Source organism: Tachypleus tridentatus, chromosome 12, assembly GCF_004210375.1.
Source record: "Tachypleus tridentatus isolate NWPU-2018 chromosome 12, ASM421037v1, whole genome shotgun sequence".
NCBI lineage: Eukaryota > Metazoa > Arthropoda > Merostomata > Xiphosura > Limulidae > Tachypleus > Tachypleus tridentatus.
In genome coordinates, this window is record NC_134836.1 from 35,702,309 (window position 1) to 35,723,989 (window position 21,681).

The following is a 21,681-nucleotide window of genomic DNA, read 5'->3' on the forward strand; positions in this document are numbered from 1 at the left end:
AATGGCATTCCATTGTATTTCTTAAAAGATCATGTCTGGGATAGATATGTCAGTGTGAGTTAAATGAGTATAATGATATATCATTAAAGGAAGAAGATATTCAAAAGATATGTTAGCTTTTCAGTATCTATAAAGCATGTTGTTTATTGGTTGAAGTGCTTGTAAAGGAAGAAAAAACTAAAACTGGGAAATTATAATTCCATTAAGTAATGCAGTACTGAGTTATTCATTAAAAGTTTATTTGAATATTTACTTTTGAACTTTCATGAACAATATCTCAGCAAATAGCAAAGATAAAAGGATTTTTTATTTTGTATTCTAGCTTAGTATTTGTAATTTAAGTTCCTAATTCATACAAAAATATAAACTTTGTAAATTTGACATCGCACACATCTTATTTAAACCGGTGCTGCATTCAACATAACATGCAACACACTGAAATAGGCATTTAGATGAGTTTTTCTTAATATTTACTTTTAAATCAAGAAATTGAATAATGTATAATATGAAAATTTGAATTATAATCTACAGTTTGATACTAAACATAAGGAAATAAATTCATAAAACAGTAGCTCAATATAATTTTTAATACAAGTCAACAAATGCAATGACATGGCTTTTGATCCATGACCTTTCTGTAAAGTGTTAAGAAATACCATCTCTGTTTGCTCTCTTTATCTGTTTCCTGTAAAGATCTGCAATCAATCAGACTTTGTTACTATTATATATCAGTTGCCATCTCCATTTTTTACCTTGGGTGAATTTTATCAACACAATCCTCTTTAAGGTGGTGATGATATTGGTGAGAGGAGTCATTCCATGGAGCATATGCTCTTGAATCACACCCTGTCTCTCTTCAGTAATAATTCTTTTGCCTATTTTCCTGCACTTAGTGATTCTTTTAACTGTTATTGATCTGTCTTTTCACTTTCAGTCTTCTCTCAATTTCACTTGATGTATGATTTTGACAGATATTGGCCATGGTCGATGGCACCTGACCCAAATGTTATCATGGAAGTTGGACCAGGCTAATTGGCTCTTTTTCACCTTTCTTTCAGAACTCAGTTCTGCTGTCGTTAGTCTTCCATCTTTTAACGACAGCATGGAGGCAGTAGCTGATTATATCATCCAAGTAGCTGTTTATTATATACTCAAAACCTCAACAAATTTCTTTCAGTATCTGCATTAATGGTAGTTGTCTGCCTGCCAGCAAGAAAGACTCAGAAATGGGCCTGGGATACCTTTTCTAGGTATTCCATTCTTTCCAATCATGTTTCCAGCAGGTTTGTTCCCATTCTTGGCAAGACTGATGTCAAAGCTAAAAGGAATCTTGACTTAAGTTCACAACCAACATCTCTTCTACCACTGGTTTTAAAACCATATGGGACAAGATTTGGAAGGTCAATGCTAGATATACTTCCTGTTTGCTCTCTGATGGTCAGAAAGTTGCTGATGTACAGAGCTTCATCAGTACTCTCAGGGAATGCTTTATTTGTCTTTTCAGCTGATGCTTGAATCAAGGCATTTCCTGTCTTTTTCTAAGCCTGGGAAGGATTCTAAGATGCCTTCTTTTTATTGTCCAGTTGTTTTGACTAGCTGTTTTTATAAGGTTTTAGCACATGTATTGCTTTTCTTGTTTGGTTCCTTGAATCAAACAACTTCTTGCCCACTGAGTGTGGGCTCTGTGGACATTCCTCCACTGTGGACCACCTGATTTGACTTGAAACCTTGAATGGAGAAGTTTTCCTCAAGAGAGAAAATGTTTGTCTTCTTTGATTTTGAAATACTTATGCCAGATTGCATGGCCACTTGCTCATTTTTTTCATAATTTTTAACATGGTAGCACTTCCAAGTTTGTGTGGATTCCACCCTTTCTCATTCTGTTATATAGGAACTTGGAGTTCCTTGAGTGTCACACTTTTCAGTGTGAAAATCAATGCTATTACTTGGTAACTTTCTTCTACGGTTGCAAATGGTTTTTATGTCAATGACTTCCACATCTCATGTCTGTTATAAACCATTAGGTTGATTGAGCAGCAACTTCAAATTCCCCTCAGTTACTTGTTGAAGTAGACCACAGCAAACAATTTCAGCATCTCATTTTTTGAAACTTCTTGCATGCACTTTTGCCACTAGTGAGGTTTACACCCCAGCTCTGAGCTCCATCTTGATGATGTTATTCTTCTTGTAGTCTCTAAGGCAAAGTTCCTAGGGCCAGTCTTTAACCATAAGCTCACTTTCATTTCACACATCAAGCAGCTGTGTCAAACATTCAAGAGTATTGAATATTTTCTCTGTCCTTTCTTCCACTTCTTAGGGTTCATATCAGTGTTCTGTACTTAAGATCTATTGTGCTCTCATTCAATCCAAACTGGATTATGGATCTCTATGGTTCTGTCAGGGCTTCTACTTGAAAATGTTGGATCCAATTCACCATTTGGAGTTTCATCTCTGTACAAAGGCTTTCCACACTTCTCCATCCCAGAATTTATATACAAATCTCATTTTCATCTCTGTCATTTGCTACATTTCTTGCAGTATGCTACCAATCTTCAATCTGTATTAAAGCAATCCACTTGGGTAATGTATTCCTTTCTCTATGAACTATGCTCTTTCATAATAGATGGACTGTAATTCCTTATTTTAGACTTTTTATCCAGGCATAGCTAGTAGTATTGGGTTTGTCTTTGGATGTAATTGTCTGTCTCCAGTAATTAACCTGTTCCATCATGGTTAATTACCATCCTCACTTGTGACCTTTTCTTTGAGTCATCTGGAGAAGATAGATAATCCCAGTTGGAAGTGCTGTCTTCTATTTGACAAGCATCTTTCAAACCATTCTTTTTTTCTCCTTGTTCACAGATAACTCAAAATTAGGTCATTCTTTGAGCTCTGCTGTGTTTTGTTGTGGCTAAGTGGTTGCTTGCAGGATCCCCTCCACAATTTCTCTGTTTGCTGCCAAAATGTATCCTATTTCTTTTGCCCTGGATCATGTAGAAGTGATACAGTACACCAATTGTACTATTTACACTGCCTATTTTAGTTATCTACTGGCCTTGGAATTTCTTAACATTAGTTCTCACTCTATTCTTGTCGATGTTATACTAATGACTGACTCATTTTTGTCCGTTTTTTTCTTTTCTATTTTTTACCATTTTATAATGATATGCATAGTGATCTTGTTCTTTAGTGTGTTTTTCACCATTGTATAACATATTTAGTATTGTTGTTCTTTTCTTCTTTTTCATTATTCTATACTGATATTCTCTGTCAATATTTCTGGGAAGGAGTTTGCTGATACTGTAGCTAAACCTGTTTGCTCTGGTGCTGTCACAGTCATGCCTGTCCCATACAGGGACTAGGGGCCTCTCTTCAAGAATCAACTGCATGTAAGTTTGCAATTGGCTTGTGATGAACAATAACATAAGCTTTTTCAAAGTAAACCTCCTGTTGCTTTTTGGCCATCTTGTTTCTGTAAAGATCAGGCTAGGCTACACATTGGTCATAATTTTTTAACTCATCATTTTCTTTTATATGGTACTGACCTACAAATGTATCATTTGCAATACTTAAGACACAAATGCACATGTTTCACTGTCATGTTGTCATTGTGACTGTAAGTGGCAGCATCATTGAAGCCGTGTTTTGTAAAGATTTATCCCTGATGTTGGATGGTGTCATGGGTGATGATAACATTGTCATTCTTAATCATATTTTTAGCTTTTTTACCTAATTTTTGATCTTTATTATTTAACTTGATATTATTTTACATTTCATAGTCCTCTTATCAGTTGTTTGGCACAGATAACCAGTTGCTTTGCATCAATAAATGCCAAGCCAACCAACTAACCAACCTTGTAACTACCATAAAAAATTAGGAGATAAATACAAGTTTTTCTTTTTAAAATGACTACAATTTATGATCCAAAAACACAAATGTTTATTCTGAAAAACTTAAATCTTGCATCATTATACATTTATATATATTGGCAACCATGTCTGGCTAACATTACAGAAGTTACAATGATGTAGTTCATGTGCACTCATGGTACTGTATTCAAAAATATGAAACTAGCTGCTACAAAGTGACCTGTTTTAGCAGTGTTTTAGTGGACTAGTATTTTGTAAAATACTGTCACATATCAGTTTTATTACATTACACATGTCTGTACAATATTGATACTTACAAATAAGTTGTTAAACTTATTTTCCCTGAAACATTGAACTGCAAATAAAGAAACATAGCAAACAATTATCTTTTCTAGTTATGAATGTTGTGCTCTTTTGCTGCTTGCTATACATTACTGAAGCTTTATTAAATTTTATATGTGGAGGATGTGAAAGGAAATAGTTTTCTAGATTATATATATACACACATACAATTTGAAATAACCAAAAATCATGAATTACTGTATCTGTGCAATAGAACTCCATCTTAACTTATCAAGCTTAGTAACTAAGTTCCATTGTGGTCAAAAAGAATGTGAAAGTTGAGCTGATTAAAGTCCTATTTTGTCATTTTGAATCTAGTATATAAAGAAAGAGCTCTGTATCTATAGAAATGGCTGAGAAAGTCACTAGAGGACAATGAGTGGTTTTGATTGGTTATTCACATGCCTTAGACAGAAGTAGGTGTATATAAGCATTTCCAAACATGGTAAGAAGAGGGCATGTTTGTGTCAGTAACTCCAGTAATATTTCAGCAAGTAGAAGAGATACAAGATTCTTATTTTATATTCTAGCTTGTCAATGTAGATAACCTGAGTTTCTAATTCATAAGAAACTATAAACTTTATATTTGGACATCACAAACATCTTAATTGTTTTTGAACCAATGCTGCATTTAACATGCTAAGTAACACACAAAAATCAATATTTAAGTGTGTTTCTTTGATATTTACCTATAAATTAAGAAATTAAACTTAGGTATAATGCTAAAATTAAAATTATAATTTTTGATTTGATACCAAACTTACTGACAGAACTTCACAAATAGGAGCTCAAAAAAATGTTCACTCTGAGTTAACAAATGCAGTGACATGGTCCTTGACCCATGTCATTAGGGATAATCTTCTTTATGCACATGACACAGTGTTACTGAGTTACGTTCAAAATGCAATTAAGCCATTTTACAATTGGTATATTTTAATGAAATTAGCATTGTCAAGTACATTACAGTTCAGTTTTTTACATCATCCAAGTTTTATTTATCTTAAAAGAAACCACTGAAACAGTAATTAAAACTTTAATTTTGTTGTCATGTGACTCCCTTGAAGTTAAAAATACCTCAGCTTTTGTTTTTTCTCTTACAACCTGTGTGTAGTGTACCTGTTTTGTGTAAATTATCGAAGTACACATATAGAGCTTGTTTACCACGAACTCTCTTCAAGTTCAAAAAACTGGCGTAAAAAAATTGTTGTTAATCTTCTATCCAAGAGAATTGTTATCCATTCACAAACCATAAAGGGATGTTGCTTTGTAACAGATTAGTATTGAATGACATGCTTTTAACAAGTAAAAAAAGAGCAGATTTTAAGGAACAGTTTTAACTTGAAACAGTCACAGACTATGCATTTGACAGATTTTACATGGCCTCAACAACATTGACATAAATTGGTAGCACTTTTTATGAATTATGTATTTTACGAATGTATTCTTTAGGTCTTACCTGTTTTGCTTGATTTAGAGTCCAGATCCTAATTGCTCAGTAATATCTTCTTACTTTTTGAATGCCAAGGATTAATAGTGTTTTTTTTCTTTAAAAATCTATTCTTAATGTCTTTTTCACTAAAGGAATTTGATGAGCCTGGTTATGACACAACCCGGTACGATATGCTCATGCCAACTGTTGTGCATCCCCCAGTTCACCAACTAAAACCAGAACACTCTTCATCCTATCTTCATCCAAACTCTTGTGTTTGTTCATTACCTGCACAGGTGATTTTGTTTTGTATTTTATCATTTTTCCCCTTATCTCTAACCTTATCACTGTAATTGCATTATTTAATATTTCAAATCTTGTTGGGTAAATACTGTTTTCATTTCTAACAGTGCTTCCACTGTTAAAATCTGGTAAAATGGCTGTTTTTTTAAGTCATGGTCTTGAAAAGGTTGTGAAATATGAGGTTCATTATTAAAATCCCCCATAAAATAATTAGCTTAATTTGAAAGAAGCAAACAAGCAAAAATGTTTGCTTACCAGAATGAAGTTTCTTCATGTTGTGCATCCACCATTATAGGTCTTGTGCTCTGCAAGATCTGATGAATGCTGTTGCAGTTTCTGCTGGTGGACATGTCTAATTCTGCTTGTGTCTGAATTTGAAACAACAGGAAAATCTTACTCTCTTTTTTTTTTTTTAAGTCTGCTTGAATCATTAATTTATTTTGATCAGGAAAATTCTTGATGTATTAGATTTATAAATCTAACTGTGGTTAGTGTCAATTAGAAAGTTTTTACCAGAAGTTTCTTAATTTTTAGTGTAATAGAATTTAATATAAATGTAATACTTATCTAGCCCTGATCAGAAATAATTTTTCAAAAAATTCCTTAATTTTCAGTGTAGTAGATATCAATATAAATCTATTTCTAAGTGGTACAGAAATCATTTAATTATCAATGTAGTAAACTTCAATATAAATCTATTATGTAAAAGTGGTCTTTTTCCAGAAATTATGTAATATTTGATGTAGTATTATTTTGTGTCCTCCGTTGCATTATTTTATTAAATAAGTTATTTAGTGTCCTACTACCATTAGTATGAAAAAATATTTGGAGAATTATGGATTTACATTATTTCTTTTTTCTCTCATGAAAGAAATCTATCAAGTACACAAAAGATCAGCTTAAAGCTGGGTGGTTCTAAGCAGGGTCTTTCTGTACTTTTATGTAAAATTTTTATTCATGTGTGACTTGATAAGTCATCAAGTTGCAGTCCTTGATACTTGTAATGTGAAGAACACATTAACTAGTATTAGATTATAAAAGCAAACTCTACCATGACCATCTAAGAATTGTAAGTTTGAGCAATGATGGCTGTCAAGCCAGCAAGGCTGAAAATGACAGATTTTGATGTGGCTTCAGTTGTGGAAGTTGGCCACCTAATGGGGGTTAATGTTGATAAAGGTATGAAAGTGGCTGGTAATGATGGTTTATTTACCAGCTAATGGAGCTTAATGTGGATTTAGGTGTAGAAGCTGGCTGATGCTTATTGACTTTGCCAACTAATGGCATTTAGATGTGGATTCTGTTGTGGAAAGTGGCTTACAGCAGTAGTATGACTTTGAGCCTAATTCAACTTCCTGACTAAATTTTTAGGTTTTTCTCGTGTCTTGTACATGTGTGTTAACATATAAAAGTTGTATAAATTGCTATTATTTATTTGCCTATTATCTTGCACAATGAACTGTTTAGAATTTCTTTGAGTTTGGTTTGTAAGATATATGTTACACTTGATACCACATAAGAATCTCTTTGTAATATTGTATTTTATAATTAACCACTTTCACATATTTCTGGATATCATTATAAAAGATATGTTGTGATATAGCTTTTTACAGAACCAGGGAAGGATACTAGTCGATATGATACTCTGACTCCAGTTGTGGTGAAACCAGTGCAATGTGAAATGTATGATCCCTCAGTTGAAACCAAGGTAAGGTTACTGTTTTATGTAACAGATTGAAGCTTTATAGCTATCCTCATAGTTATCACACAATAGAGTAAATACATAATTAGAAGGAATTTTAACTGTAGAAATTATATCTAATACACCTCTTCATCTGCATGGTTTTACAGTTACACCAGTGATGTGAATGCTTCTTTATAGTACCTCCAATACAAATGTGCACATTGTTACACGTGCTATAAAAATTAAACAAAACTTAAAATTGTTTATAGCAAAAGGCAAACACTTTCAGCTTACTCACTGATTTAGTGTGAAAGATGGCCTTGAGTTTGGTATAAAGTGATGTGAATTGTTGACATAATTCTTTGATCCCCCTCTACATGTTAAAGTTGAAAATGCTAATTCACACATATGTGAAAGGTAGAAGCACATCCATTACTTTTCGTGATTAAGATATTGTTTGCAAAATAGCATTCAGAAGTTCCTAAATGTTTTTTACTTAAATCTTTGATAATTCAACAAGTTTTTTTGTCAGTGATGTTGAGAAAACCCACTTGTAGAGAAATATATATGTAAAAACGGCTCGTTTGGGTTGAGAAAATTTTTACGTAGAGGCGTGAACAACGTTTCAATCTTCTTCAGTTGGCAGATGAGAAGCTATATTACCATTAAATGTATTCTTTATCTAGTCATCTTCGATTGATTTTTGAAATTAATTTGCAAATTGACACTTATTTTTTGGGGTAAATAGAAAAACCATCATGAATAAGACTAAGTCAACTAATTTTCTTTCAATCATTGAAGCAAAGAAACACATTACAGTTTACATTCTCAAATTGGTCTTTCTGCATCACAAATATTTTGTGAAATGCAAATCCTCTGTTACTTAAAATATTGTTATTTAGTCCTTCCAGTGACAAGCTAAGAATGATGCTGAGATTTTTGAAAATATCAGTCAGGTAGCACAATACTGCAATCCACTTTTTATCCTTAAAATGCACTGCTAACACCCTTGCAGTCTAACAAAGCACATGAGGTTCATCTTTCAGTTGCATTGTGCAACTGAAAACCTTCTTGGAAGATAACCAATGTATCTCTGTACACAGCAAAATCTTATTATAAATGGATCTCATTTCAACACAAAGAATTGTAAACAACCTGCTGTTCAACACTCTTAGTCTTGCAAAATCCACAACACTCACAACACCTTGTTGCACTTTGCTTGCTTCGAAGTGCAATTTCTTGAAAGTTAGTGCTGCCATGATTTGACATGTGAATCTAACATTTGGATCAAGAGTACTAACTTTGACCCTGAGACCTTTTTTGTTTCCCATAAATGTAGCAGCACCTTCAGAGGTTACCCCAGTGCAATTAATCAAAGTAAGATTGTTTGTGATGATAAATCTCATTAACAATAGGAAGAAAAGATGGCTTTCCTTGTAGCTCTCCCTTCCAGTGCCTGATGAAACAGAAACTCTTCACACACCTCTTCTTCATAACAGTAACATTATAATACCAAAAGATGAGCTACATTAATTTAGTTTCATCAAGTTATATGGTGAATTTCAGGCTGTTATTGATATGTTTTTAATTGGATTTTAATGTCAGCAGAAATTACATCTTTAAACCTTTCAACAGTGTTATGCAGTAAAGAAATACATGTAAGAGCCATAATTAAAGGCAACATATTATTTTTTTTATTTATAATTATTATACAGTAGTATTTGTGGCATTAAGTAACATGGTTAGGATTTACTAGTGGGGTGTGAAGGTTATTAACTTGTGGTTTGTTAAGTGACAGACTCTACTAGTCTGTACTAAGCCTGGCAAATTAACTGTCTCAAGCTGAAAAAAGAAAGTTGCTTTGAAGAAAGTTTAAAATATTTTAATATAGAAACATGATGTGGATATTGATATTGGCCAAAATTGTGTTGAAAACAACAAAATAAACAAAACATAGAAACTAGGAATTTTTAGTCAACGTGAAATTGTTTTAATATAACGTATTATATTTCATGTAGTAGTTGTATTTATACAAGATTACCTTATTAGGTATTGGCTAGAGTGTAGCAATAACATAATTAGGATATTTATTATTTCTTTACTGGTTATTTTAACTGTATGAAATGGTCCCTTTTAAGAGCTGGGATTCAGAGATTCAAGCTCCAGTGTGAAATTTTGGCTTAGGGTGGGGCTGTTTTGTTCAGTTAAGATAAGTAACTTCTGATGTTTGACTCTTTGTTTAAGATTACAATATTTTGAATAGATATTCTGTGAATTTTTGAGTTGCAATGGTGGAAAATGCAAACATGGGATGTTATTTTATGTTCAATGAACATGGTTTCCAATTTTCTTCCATCTTCTCTGATGTAGATTTCTGAATATTTATTGGATATTATTTTATAAATTGATACTAAAATTGTACACTGAAAATTAACAATGAAATTCTTATTTATATAATAACAGGCAGTCTCACAAACATACAATTGGATATGAACAGTTTCTCAGGAAACTTTGTGTAGTATTTTATTTGTTTGTAATACAAATGTGATACATGGATATTTATGAAATAAATATGTTCAATGAATAAACTATTTTACATAAAACACAAACAAAACAATTTTAGGTTTCTGAATTGAACTGTTATGTATCATAACTTGTTATTATACAGTAGTTATTATTCCTTTTAATATCAACTTCCTGTCAGATGCGACTTTTTATCGTGGCAGAAAGGTTAATCATAACTAAGAGAGACTGTTGTAATATGATAATTAGGGCTCCTAGTTTATAACATTGCAGTGGGTATACTCTGTCTATCAGTCTTAACTTACATGAAGAAATTAGAAATTTAGGAGAATGAGATGTAAATGCTCAAGCTCACAACATAACAAGTGTTTCTCAACTTTTCAACACCACTATTTGAACTCAAATTTGTCACATAATTTCTCTCATTTTTTGTTTTGAATATAATAGACATAGTATGCTAACTACAACTTAAAACTGTTTTTACCACACACAAATTCAGAAAAGTAACAAAGCAGCTAAAAATGACATCACAACAGACAAAAATTGGTCTGTTTTTGTTACTACATATTTGTTATTTTGTAGGTACAAAATATTTCCCCAGTTTTGTGACAGTATTATAATAATGATAATAATTATTCTATCCACTTTTAGATTCCTTATGAAATAGGTATTATTCGACAGTTTCCATTTTCTTCAACTGCACAAAGAATGGGTGTAATTTGTAGAACATTAGGAAAGCCCCACATGGACCTATATGTCAAAGGTGCACCAGAGAAAATAGCTTCTCTTTGTTTAAAGCACACATGTAAGTATGGTTTGTGTATATCAAAGAATTATGGTTTCTATGTAAAAGCCTTATGTAAACATGACTGCATATCAGATAATACATATTCTCTAACACCATTATAATGAGTAAACTCTTTCAAAGCATCCAGTGCACATACACACATTAAAGTTTAAAATCATCTAGAGTAACTAATTATGGATTTAATTTTGCTTTGCCTAATAGTAATATTGATTAGAAGAAAATATCAAAATTAATTACATATTTGTATTTTTTAAGACTTTCTCTTGTACCTATCTACCATAATAACAGTGAATACAAAATGAAAGAAGTAAACAAATTAATTCAAAAGTTTAAAGTTTTCATCTCCTCATTAAAAATAGTCAAACAGGTAAAGTTTGTTTAAACTTAAGTTAATAACATTTGACCATTCTTCTGAGTGTTAAAACATAGTTGAAAACTCAGTCTCTAATTTATACACAACAAACAAAATTTATAAACATTTATAATAACATCTTTGTATGAGAATTTTAATTAGACTGAGTACATGCTTACTGTGTTTTTAATTAAAATCTTTGTACTTTGAAACATTTTTTTCCTGGAACAACAGCAGTTTCTCATTAATCAAGGTGTTATTTTACTTAATACTTATGAGGTATTTGTAAGAGAATGATGTTATTTAATATTTATTAATATGTGTTTGCCATGTGTGGCGACCCATGAAGGGGAGGAGAGGATCCTGGTGGTTGAGGGGTCCAACCTTAACACACCACTTTGGCCTTGAATTTTTGTAGACAGGTAGCCTTGGGGTCATTCGGCTGATTCACTTGGGCTAGGGTAAACCAAGTACCAGTGTTGGTTGTCTTCAACAGGTGTTATAGGCATTGTATCTGATGTTGGTGTTTGGCTATAGTGCTCACAAAACCTTGGCATTGCTGCAGTGCCCTTGTTTGGCATTGTTGTGCATCCCCTTGTAGGGCTCCATGGTGGGTGAGGTCAGTGGGTGCCAAAATGTTCGTTTTTTTATTATGGATCCTCCAAATAAAAACTTAAATAAAACAGTGAAAAAACAGTCCAGAAGTAAATGACCATGTCTTGAGGATTCTGAACAGCAATCTTCAACATCCGTGATATCTGTTGTACCTCATTTTCTTATACTACATTCTCTTTCAAACAAAACTTTAGGACATATGTCTCCCTCAAAGACATCATGTTGCAGTTCCTTGACATGTGCTTGTCGCGGTGGCAAGGACCACGATGCCTGTGAGTGTGAAATGGACTCTCATTGCATCAGTTGCAATGGCTCTCATCTGTCCTACTTTTGTTCTTGCCCTAAATGGTTGGAAGAAAAATAGGTGCAGCATTTAAAGACAATTCAAAACATTACTTACCCTCAGGTTCGAAAGTTGCTGTCCACCATTTCATCTCTGACGTATGCTGCTGCACTTGTTACATTACTACAGTGGGAGTGCAGATGGATCTTCTCTCTGTGCCTCCAAAAGAATCGTTTTCAAACCAAATGAAAAGTCTTTTGACCTCCATGGTTAAAAAAGTTGAAAAATTAACTTCAACACCCATCTCTGTTCCTAACATACATTCCAGCAAATCCCAAGAACCACTTCCTTTGATTCTGGGTATGGGCATTTCCTCGGGCACATCTTTTCCCATCCCAAGATGCAAAATGATCATTTGTTAATGTCCTCAGTCGCTGGAGTCCTTTTCCAGCAACAAAGACCTGCTCAATCGACCCAGAGCAATATTCATGGAGATTGACAGACCTACCTCGAATAAAGACAATAAAGAAAAAAGATGTGGTCATAAACAGAAGGGCTCTCCACCCAGTTCGCCTACACATAAATAAAAATGGCCACCTTTATATGATGGAACTGATGAGGTTTACGTTCTAATCTGGATGAAATCAGAGCACTGATTGCTTCCTACCATTCTGCATCTTTCCTTACAGGAAACATTTCTCAAACTTGCTAATACAGTCACTTTTCAGCAGTTCTCTTTGTACATAAATTACAGGCTGTGTGATGGACAAGTGCATGGAGGGGTGACACTGTTGTTGATCACCATGTGCCTACTCTGTCTTTGCCACTCGACACATCTTTGAAGGCTGTAGCCATCCGTGTTTCCTTGGGTTGCAACTGTCTTTACTCTATGTTTCGAAACTTTGTTTCTTACGAAAGCATCCCACCTGGGGTTGTGTCTTCCTTCCTCTGTAGGCCATACTTTTTCAGAACAGACAATCTTCCACTTCTTTTTTTTGGCCTTGGTATCTATGTGCAGTTGGATGAATTGGATCTGTCCATGGATAACATTGCTTATTACATTCCCTTCTTGATGTGACCCTTCTTTAAATCACCTGAGAAAAGCAGACATTCCTGATTGGAAATACTGTCTCAGAGATGCCAACCATTATGATTTTGGTGTATACATTACGACTATACGCTCATACAGACAAATATTACGACTTGTTGCAACTCCCAAATTATTATATATTACATAGGCCTATACAATAAAATGATAAATTGTTCCCCCAGGGCTTGAAAGGGGTGAAAAGAAAATTTCTAGTGAGATACAAATAAATATTGATAATAAATAAAAAACATAGTCCAAATGGCTACTTGCGATAATCAGGTTTGTGCTTGAAATAATAAAAAATATTTGTATCTCTGACGTCTACCAATAGTTTGAGTGCGATGCTTCTCCATACTGGGTACATGGGGTTAATCCATAGTTACATCATCAGTGCTTGTCAGCCAATCAGCGCTCTCGTAGATGGGTATTTCTTGTTTTCTAAGTGGTATAGAAACACCATTGCGATCGTTCACAAGATGGACAAAAAGAGGCCTCGTTCACCAGATTGTCTTGTTTCTGGCAAATCTAAAAGGACTAAAACTGTGAATCAAAAATTTATGAAAGAGTATAGTGCAAACTATCTGGTCATTGCATCAAAAGTCAGCGACAGTCATGCATTTTGTACAGTTTGTCACATCGATTTTTCTGTGGCGCATTGCAGGATAAACGATTGTTTTGAGCAGTATTATAACACACAAGATGTGTGTGCAGTCAAATGGACAATGTTGTTATAACTCCCAACCATCCAGAGACATTCTCATGAAAGCAAAGGCTGCAACAGCTGCAAAACTATTACAATAAGTGTCATAAGCATGATATAAACTAGTTTTTACACAAAAACTTTTTCTGTTTACTGTTTGTGCATGTTCAATGTTGTTTTACCAGTATGTTTGTTACTTTGAACTAAATAAAAGACATAATTTCAAAAGAATTTTTTAAAATTATTTATTAAATACACAAACTACCATCATAAATGAACAATCTATAGCAGTAATAAATAATAATAGTTATAATAATAATAAACAGTTTAGAGACATTGGTCAGGCCTAGTAGCTGCAAGTGATAAAGTGCTCTGTCTACAATCATTACACTCAGTCATTGGAAGTAGTTGGCATCTCTGCTGTCTGTTATTTGCTGAACATCTTTCGAACCATCCTTCCATTCCTTTTTATATGGATGGTTTGATATCAGTTGACTCTGTGGGCTCTGCCATGGTTTGTTGTGGTTCAGTGGTTACACGCAGAACCTCTCTACAGTTTCTGTGTAAACTACTAAACTGTACGTCATTCCTCTTGCTCTGGATCACATAGAAGCTAAGCAGTACTCAAATTGCACTATTTATACTGATTCGCTTAGCGCTCTCCTGACACTAGAATTGCTTCATGTTAGTTCACACCCTGTTCTTACTGATATTCAAACACTGACTGGCCCATTTCTCTTTAATAACTACTTCTATCCAGTTTTTCTGAATACTGGGCCATGTTGGTATTCGTGGGAATGAGCTCTCCAACACCAAAGCTAAATCTATCTGCTCTGACATTTTCATTGCTGTGCCTGTTCCACACATGGACTATGGTCCTATATTCAGGGTTCAACTCTGTGCCAGTTGGCAGTCAACTGGAGTGAACAATGTGTAAACAAGCTTTTCCAAATAAAACCCTCTATTGGACTTTGGCCATCTTGCTTCCATAAGGAGCAGAAAGAGGAGGTTGTTTCAACCAGATTACACATTGGTCAGAGTTTTTTAAATCATTGTTTTCTTTTATCTGGGACTGATGCACCAATGTGTTGTCTTTGTAACACTCAGGTCACAATAAGCCACATTTTTTGTCCCAAGGTTTATTCATAATGTTGGACAGTGTTATTGGTGATGGTGACACTGTATACCTTAGAAATGTTTTTAATTTGTTAAAGGCAATTAATCTTTTTAATGCTATTTAAGTTTTTTTAATTAAAACATTAGACCTTTTTTTAATTTGATTCCCTTTTAAGAATCAAAGTCCATCTTGTTGGATTTGAAATTAGAAAATGGCCATAATGTCAAATAACTTGAAAGCAGGACTGGAAAGTTCATATTCAGGTGACTAACACTGTTTTCTGAACTTACCTGTTAGCCATCCTGGTTAGTTATGATAATTACAGTTATGTTACAGAAAGTCCTTTACAACTTGTATTATTGTAGTTTTTCTCTTACCTCTGTAGACTGGATGTAGAAATTGGAGTTAATACTGTTCATGTTTTTGATTCAAAAATTAAACTTTTTGTTTTACCTTAATTTCCTTTTATGACTTTTAATAATTTTAACTTTTTACTAGATGTTTGGTGCAGGTAGCTGAGTTGCTTTGCACCATAAAACACCAAACCAACCAAATCCAACCAGCTTATCTGCTCATACTTAAATTCTAACCGAAGTCTAGCATTTAATGCTAATGTTTGTTTGTTTGAAGTTAAGCACAAAGTCACACAATATGTTATCTGTTCTCTGTTCAGTATCAGAACCCAGTTTCTAGCATTGCAAGTTTGTAGAGATACTGCTATGCTGCTGGATGACTAACCCTTGTGAACTACTTATAACTTCATTCCACAGTTAATTCTGGACAGTATCCCTAAAAAAAATTAAGTTAGGGTTTTTTTCCTTAAATGCCTTAATCAAATCTTTGTAATTAGTAATTAGCTCCTCTGACCAACCTTTCATAACATCAGTAACCCCTACATGCAGTGCAAAAATTACAACTGTGCTAATTCCCTTTATTATATCTCTTCCTCTATCAGTTATATCCTCCACCTTTGCCTTTGGGTAGCATAATCTAATTCTTTTCTTTCTATTTATCTCATAAACTGTTCTGTCTAATGCCTTTTCAAGGAATCGCATATAATCTTATCATCCACATCCTTCTCTGATCCTTTTGTTTTTCTTCCCTCTAATAGCTCCTCATCTGCAGAAGCTAAGGGCTGAAATTTGTTGCTCAACAGAATAGGCTCATTATAACTAAACCTACTACTGTTTCCTCCAATAGGAGTAACTTCCTAAATGCCATTGTTAGCAGATGTAAATACTTAAGCTCCTGCTGTCATTTCCCACAGTCTACACTTGTGTTTATCTAATGCCTCCACTTTGATTAGGATAACCTCCAACTTCTCTTCAACCTACAAACTCTATATAAAATTTGCACATCTTTATTACTAGCTTTCTTAGAAGTACATGCCAGTTCTGAGTTCCCAAATAAATCCACTTATTGCACCCATTAAACCTAACAAATTTTGAATGCTTAACTCCTACACTAGTTTTAACCATTATATATGAACTTATAGCCTGAAAATAAATGCATTGTAACAGTAGTTTATTGTTAACAATGTTGCTGTTAAGCCTAACATTTAAGACCCAATATTATTATTTTTTGATAACTTCTTTATTTTCACCCTAAAGTTTATCTTTAATTTTAAAGAACTTTAAAACAGAACTTAATAATTTATTAGAATTAACAATATACATAATGCTAATAACATGCATTTAACCTAATTTATAGTCTGTCTATAAGTTATAACAGTGTGAGCTGAACTTAAAACACCAGGAGACAATAAACTAGCTTTTAGATTGTATTTATTTAATAAAGCAATGTATCTATCCTGTTTTACAACTTACCAGAAAGTTGCAATATACATAAGCCTAATTTAATGCAATAGTCAAATTCACACCACTAAACTCTCAAATTAAAACTTCTATCATCTCACTTACCAACATTAATGTATCCAGTTATTATTGTGTTATCTAACCCAAATTACTCTAAATTATAATATAAATATTAAATAACTTCAAGAAATCTGTAACAGCTTAATTTTTAGCATCTTCTCTCTTTATTGTCAAGTATTGTGAGGAACTACATATTCTATCTTTCTTAGAGTCTGTAGTAGCTGAGGTTGGAACTGAAATTCTTTCTACATTAAGCTTTTCGGCAAGGTTGTAGCAATAAAACACAATTGTTTGGTTTATTTCTTGATTTATTGCTCTATATTTTAGTAAAAATAAGTTTAATTTATTTCTAAATAGTAATAATCTATTTACACATGTATAATAATTGAAATGTGACTACGTATTACAAAATATTAGTCAATTAAATTATGCTTTTTTCATGCTAGAATGAATACATATTATAATACAAATGTTTAGTCTAAGTAGCTAAGTCTAAGTAGTTTTGTAATGCTATATATGAATATAAATTATTACTTTTTATTATGTTGACCTTCCAGTCATGCCTTCTCAATGTTACATAAAATATAAAATGTTGCTGAAAATAGATGTTTGAAATATACTGATTAGGTTTTAGAGATCATGCAAATAATACTTAAGATTTTTGTGATGAAGAATAGTCTATTTTTTAATCATAACATGAAATTACTTTGAACTCAGACTAGTAACAAATCAGACTCTATATTAAAATAAAAATGTTTACAAAATATTTGTAATCTTTACTAAAAGTCTGCCAAAATTTGTAAAGGTGCACATGCTGTATCAAAGTTATAATGCAAATATTCAACATATGCAAATGTGTAAATGAACTTTTGTATATTGTATCGTGCTCATTGTGAAAATGTTAATAGTATATATGTTTTAATTTCTTATTTATAAGGCAGTATTTGAGAGATGCATATGGTTCTAGAATTTCCCCTAGTGGGAGAAATGGATATTTTGTTCTCTAGGCATCATCTCTTCTCTAAATTATTTACCATTCTTCCAAGGTGTACAGAGTTTATGTTAAGTTACTTACTACAATACTATTATCATTCAGGCAGTGAAAATTTTTTATAGCCTTCAATCTTATTTGGGCCCAGCATGACCAGGTGGGTTAAGGCGTTTGACTCATTATCTGAGGGGCGCAGGCTTGAATCCCCGCCGCACCAAACATGCTCGCTCTTTCAGCTGTGGTGGCATTATAATGTGATGGTCAATCCCACTATTCATTGGTAAAAGTGTAATCCAAGAGTTGGTAGTGGGTGGTGATGCCTAGCTGCATTCCCTCTACACTGCTAAATTAGGGACGGCTAGCACAGATAGCCTGTGTGTAGCTTTGCACGAAATTAAAAAACAAACAAACAGTCTTATTTGGTTACAAAGCTATGAAATAGACAACCTCATTCTCTCTCTCGGAAATTGCAATGGTACTCTGATGTTCAGTAGTATATTATTTATAATCGGTAGAACATGAATGTATTCATCTATCAAATGATGTATTATGTTATTTTCTGTACAGATAGTTGTAAATCTTTATTACCACAGGAGGCATTGACAGGTTTAGTTGAATATCTAACAGCTTATGTTACATAGTTAGAGAGGCAGAAACATTCTGATAATTTTGAAACGTCTGCTTTTTGCACGCTATCATTCTGTGTTCTTTGGTTATTTAATTAAATAAAGAATTATTTTGTGCAGTGTTACCATTAGTACTTTACTTATTTTTCATGTATCTTCAACAGTATTTGCACTATTTTTTGTATCTGATAACTTGAATGGCCTGGCATGGTCAGGTGGGTTAAGGCATTCTACTCACAATCTGAGGGTCGCGGGTTCGAATCCTGGTCGCACCAAACATACTAGTCCTTTCAGCCGTGGGGGTGTTATAATGTAATGGTCAATCCAACTATTTGTTGGTAAAAGAGTAGCTCAAGAGTTGGCAGTGGGTGGTAATGACTAGTAGTCTTTCCTCTTTCCTCTAGTCTTACACTGCTAAATCAGGAATGACTAGCATAGATAGCCCTCGTATAGCTTTGCGCAAAATTCAAAAACAAACAAACTGATAACTTGAAAGATCTTAAACATGAATTTTCAATTAGTTATAGAGTCTTAAAAATTATTTACAGAAGAAAAATGCATGAATGTTTTTTTCTCCACACAGTACCAGAAAATTTCAGTAACCTACTGCAAGATTATACGCTTCAGGGTTTTCGTGTTATTGCTCTCGCTTGGCGGAAACTTGACAGAAAGTTGACATGGCATCATGCTCAGCGAGTTAAAAGGTTTGTTTAGTGTATTTATCTGCAATCTCAAACCATTCCACTAACAATTTGATTAGGTTAAAAAATCTTTGCTCTTGACTTTCAAAACTAGTATGTTGAAACTATATTATTTCAACACAGTACATAAGAACTTGAAAATTAAAATTCGTTTAGAATTCAACAGTCAATCAGATAGATGGATGGAAACAAAATTCCTGTAAAAGGATTTAAAATGTGTTAATATTCTTTGATTTTACCCAGAGACCAAATTGAATTTGATTTGACATTCCTTGGCCTCCTTGTGATGCAGAACACACTGAAACCAGAAACTACACCTGTGATAGAAGTGCTTCAGAAAGCCAAGATTCGCACGGTGATGGTAACAGGTAATAGATGGAAAGTTGCTGAATTCAATACTTTTTCCCAAATCTTTTATGTTCCAAAGTATACATGTGTCAGTAACTTTGTTGTCTCTTAATGGTGTACAACGATGTTAAGGTCATAATGAATATTGCAATTAATTGCACTAATTATTGCTGGAGTTTCCTATATGTTTTATGAAAAAAAAAAGATTTTTACTCAATATTTGTAGTAGTTTCCTTATATTTAATATTTTAACAAACCAAAACATAAAAAGTACTCAAGGTGACTCTCATTTTAGAAAACAAAAATTGATAATTTGAAGGTGAATAAAGTACATTGAGGTTTTGAATTACATGAAAGTTCTTTTACCCCTTCATGATGTGGACATAGTTAGGTATATACCAGAAGAAAACTGTTATAATGATCTACATACTATAATTTCTAGTTATAACTAAAAGCAGAAATGACATATAATTTTGCTTTCTTTTCTAACATTTTGCCATTATTTAGCTATGTTTGACAAAAGTCATGATATCATTGGTAAATTAGCTTTTCCTCTTAATAATGATTGGTTGATATGGATGCACTTGGGAAATAATGTGTGAGTTATTAATTTGTAGGAGTTAATTTTTTTTGCCTTTGAAGCGTGACTGTTTCATTAGTAAAAAACATGCTTGCAAACATTCCTTTTAGTAGTGATGAAAGTGATGTTGACGATTTCCCAGCTGATAGAAACAGTAAATGGGATTTATCACCAGGTGATAGTCACGTATGAAGGTCCTAGAACCAACAGTATGAAGGAATAAATTCCAATATAAATATGACCAGTAAGAAATATAGTAATTATTTAAAACTCTTTCTTACTTAATAAATTATGTATTATTTATGTGGATGTGTAAATGATCATAATAAAGAACATTTCAGTATAAATCTTGGTTGTAGTAGTAAAATGTATGGAATCAAGTGGCATGATAAACTGTAGGTATTTGTGGCATTGTCTTTATACAGTAGATGACATAAGTTCAACCAGCTTCATCAGTTTTATCAGTGCTCTTTTTTGTAGGAATTTATTTTTACTGCAGTGATGTTATGAATTGGGACAGATTCTCTACTATCATGAAATTCTTGTGCTTCTTAAATGTTACATATGTTGAAAGAGAGAACACTGAAACTTGAATAGAACCTTTCTATGACCTCTTTCTTGCCTGTAATATGTAAATTTGTAGTTGATGTAAGGAAAAACATTGCAATTCTTGAACCTTTGGTACTTTGGAAGGGTAGTTTAGGTTTCCAGCAGTATATAAATATTAAGATAGTGTGTCTTGGATTGCAACTTTTCTTTGTATCCATTAGCAGACAATTTGAGTGAAAAAACCTGGAATTTCATATATATATATATATATATATATATATATTATGGAAAGGACACATACCATTTGCTATTTGCTGTGTCAAAACAATTTTCAGTTTCAAAGAGGATTGTAGTGCATCTTGCACAAAGTGTATTAGACCAAGGACAACACATAGTATTGACAATTGGTGTCCCATTTTCAAGTTAGCTGAGTATTTAGATTTGAGAAAGACATTCGTGACAAGGACTGAATGTGACAGAAAAAGGTCTACCCTTATTCATAAGTGTACTTGCAACACATGATAATTGGATGGGTCAACAAAAAGGATGTACTGGTAATTACAAAAAAGTATGAGGCCTCATTGGTTGAAAAGAATAATACATATTATGGAAGAACATCCTGATTCTTCTCTAAATCCAATAATATTGAGAAATATAATAATGAAAAAAATCAACCAATATTTGGAACCCTATGATCCTTTCTGAAAATCCCTGGCATAGCTCGGAAAGCTATTTCTATGTTTTGTTTCTCAAATGGCACTGAATGCCTAATTTTGTCTGTAAAAGGCAAACTGGAAACAAAAATTGAAGTATTATTGTTATCTCAGCACTCATATTGAAGAACTGTTGACAGACCACATAAATGGTGGCTTTGAAAAAAGGGAGAGTACAGTACT

At 33.1% G+C, this 21,681-nt stretch overlaps 1 protein-coding gene across 6 annotated transcripts in view; it reads left to right on the forward strand.

Moving 5' to 3' along the window:
- Positions 1-21,681, forward strand: part of LOC143235828 (polyamine-transporting ATPase 13A3-like) — a 96,747-nt gene that overhangs the window by 66,186 nt on the left and 8,880 nt on the right. For 5 of the 6 annotated variants that reach the window (XM_076474051.1, XM_076474047.1, XM_076474046.1 and 2 more), the window contains 5 exons: positions 5,794-5,937; positions 7,548-7,652; positions 10,803-10,956; positions 19,191-19,311; positions 19,552-19,676. In XM_076474051.1, the coding sequence (XP_076330166.1) occupies positions 5,794-5,937; positions 7,548-7,652; positions 10,803-10,956; positions 19,191-19,311; positions 19,552-19,676 (649 nt within the window). The remainder of the gene's footprint in view (positions 1-5,793; positions 5,938-7,547; positions 7,653-10,802; positions 10,957-19,190; positions 19,312-19,551; positions 19,677-21,681) is intronic. The other variant, XM_076474049.1, reaches the window with a different exon arrangement.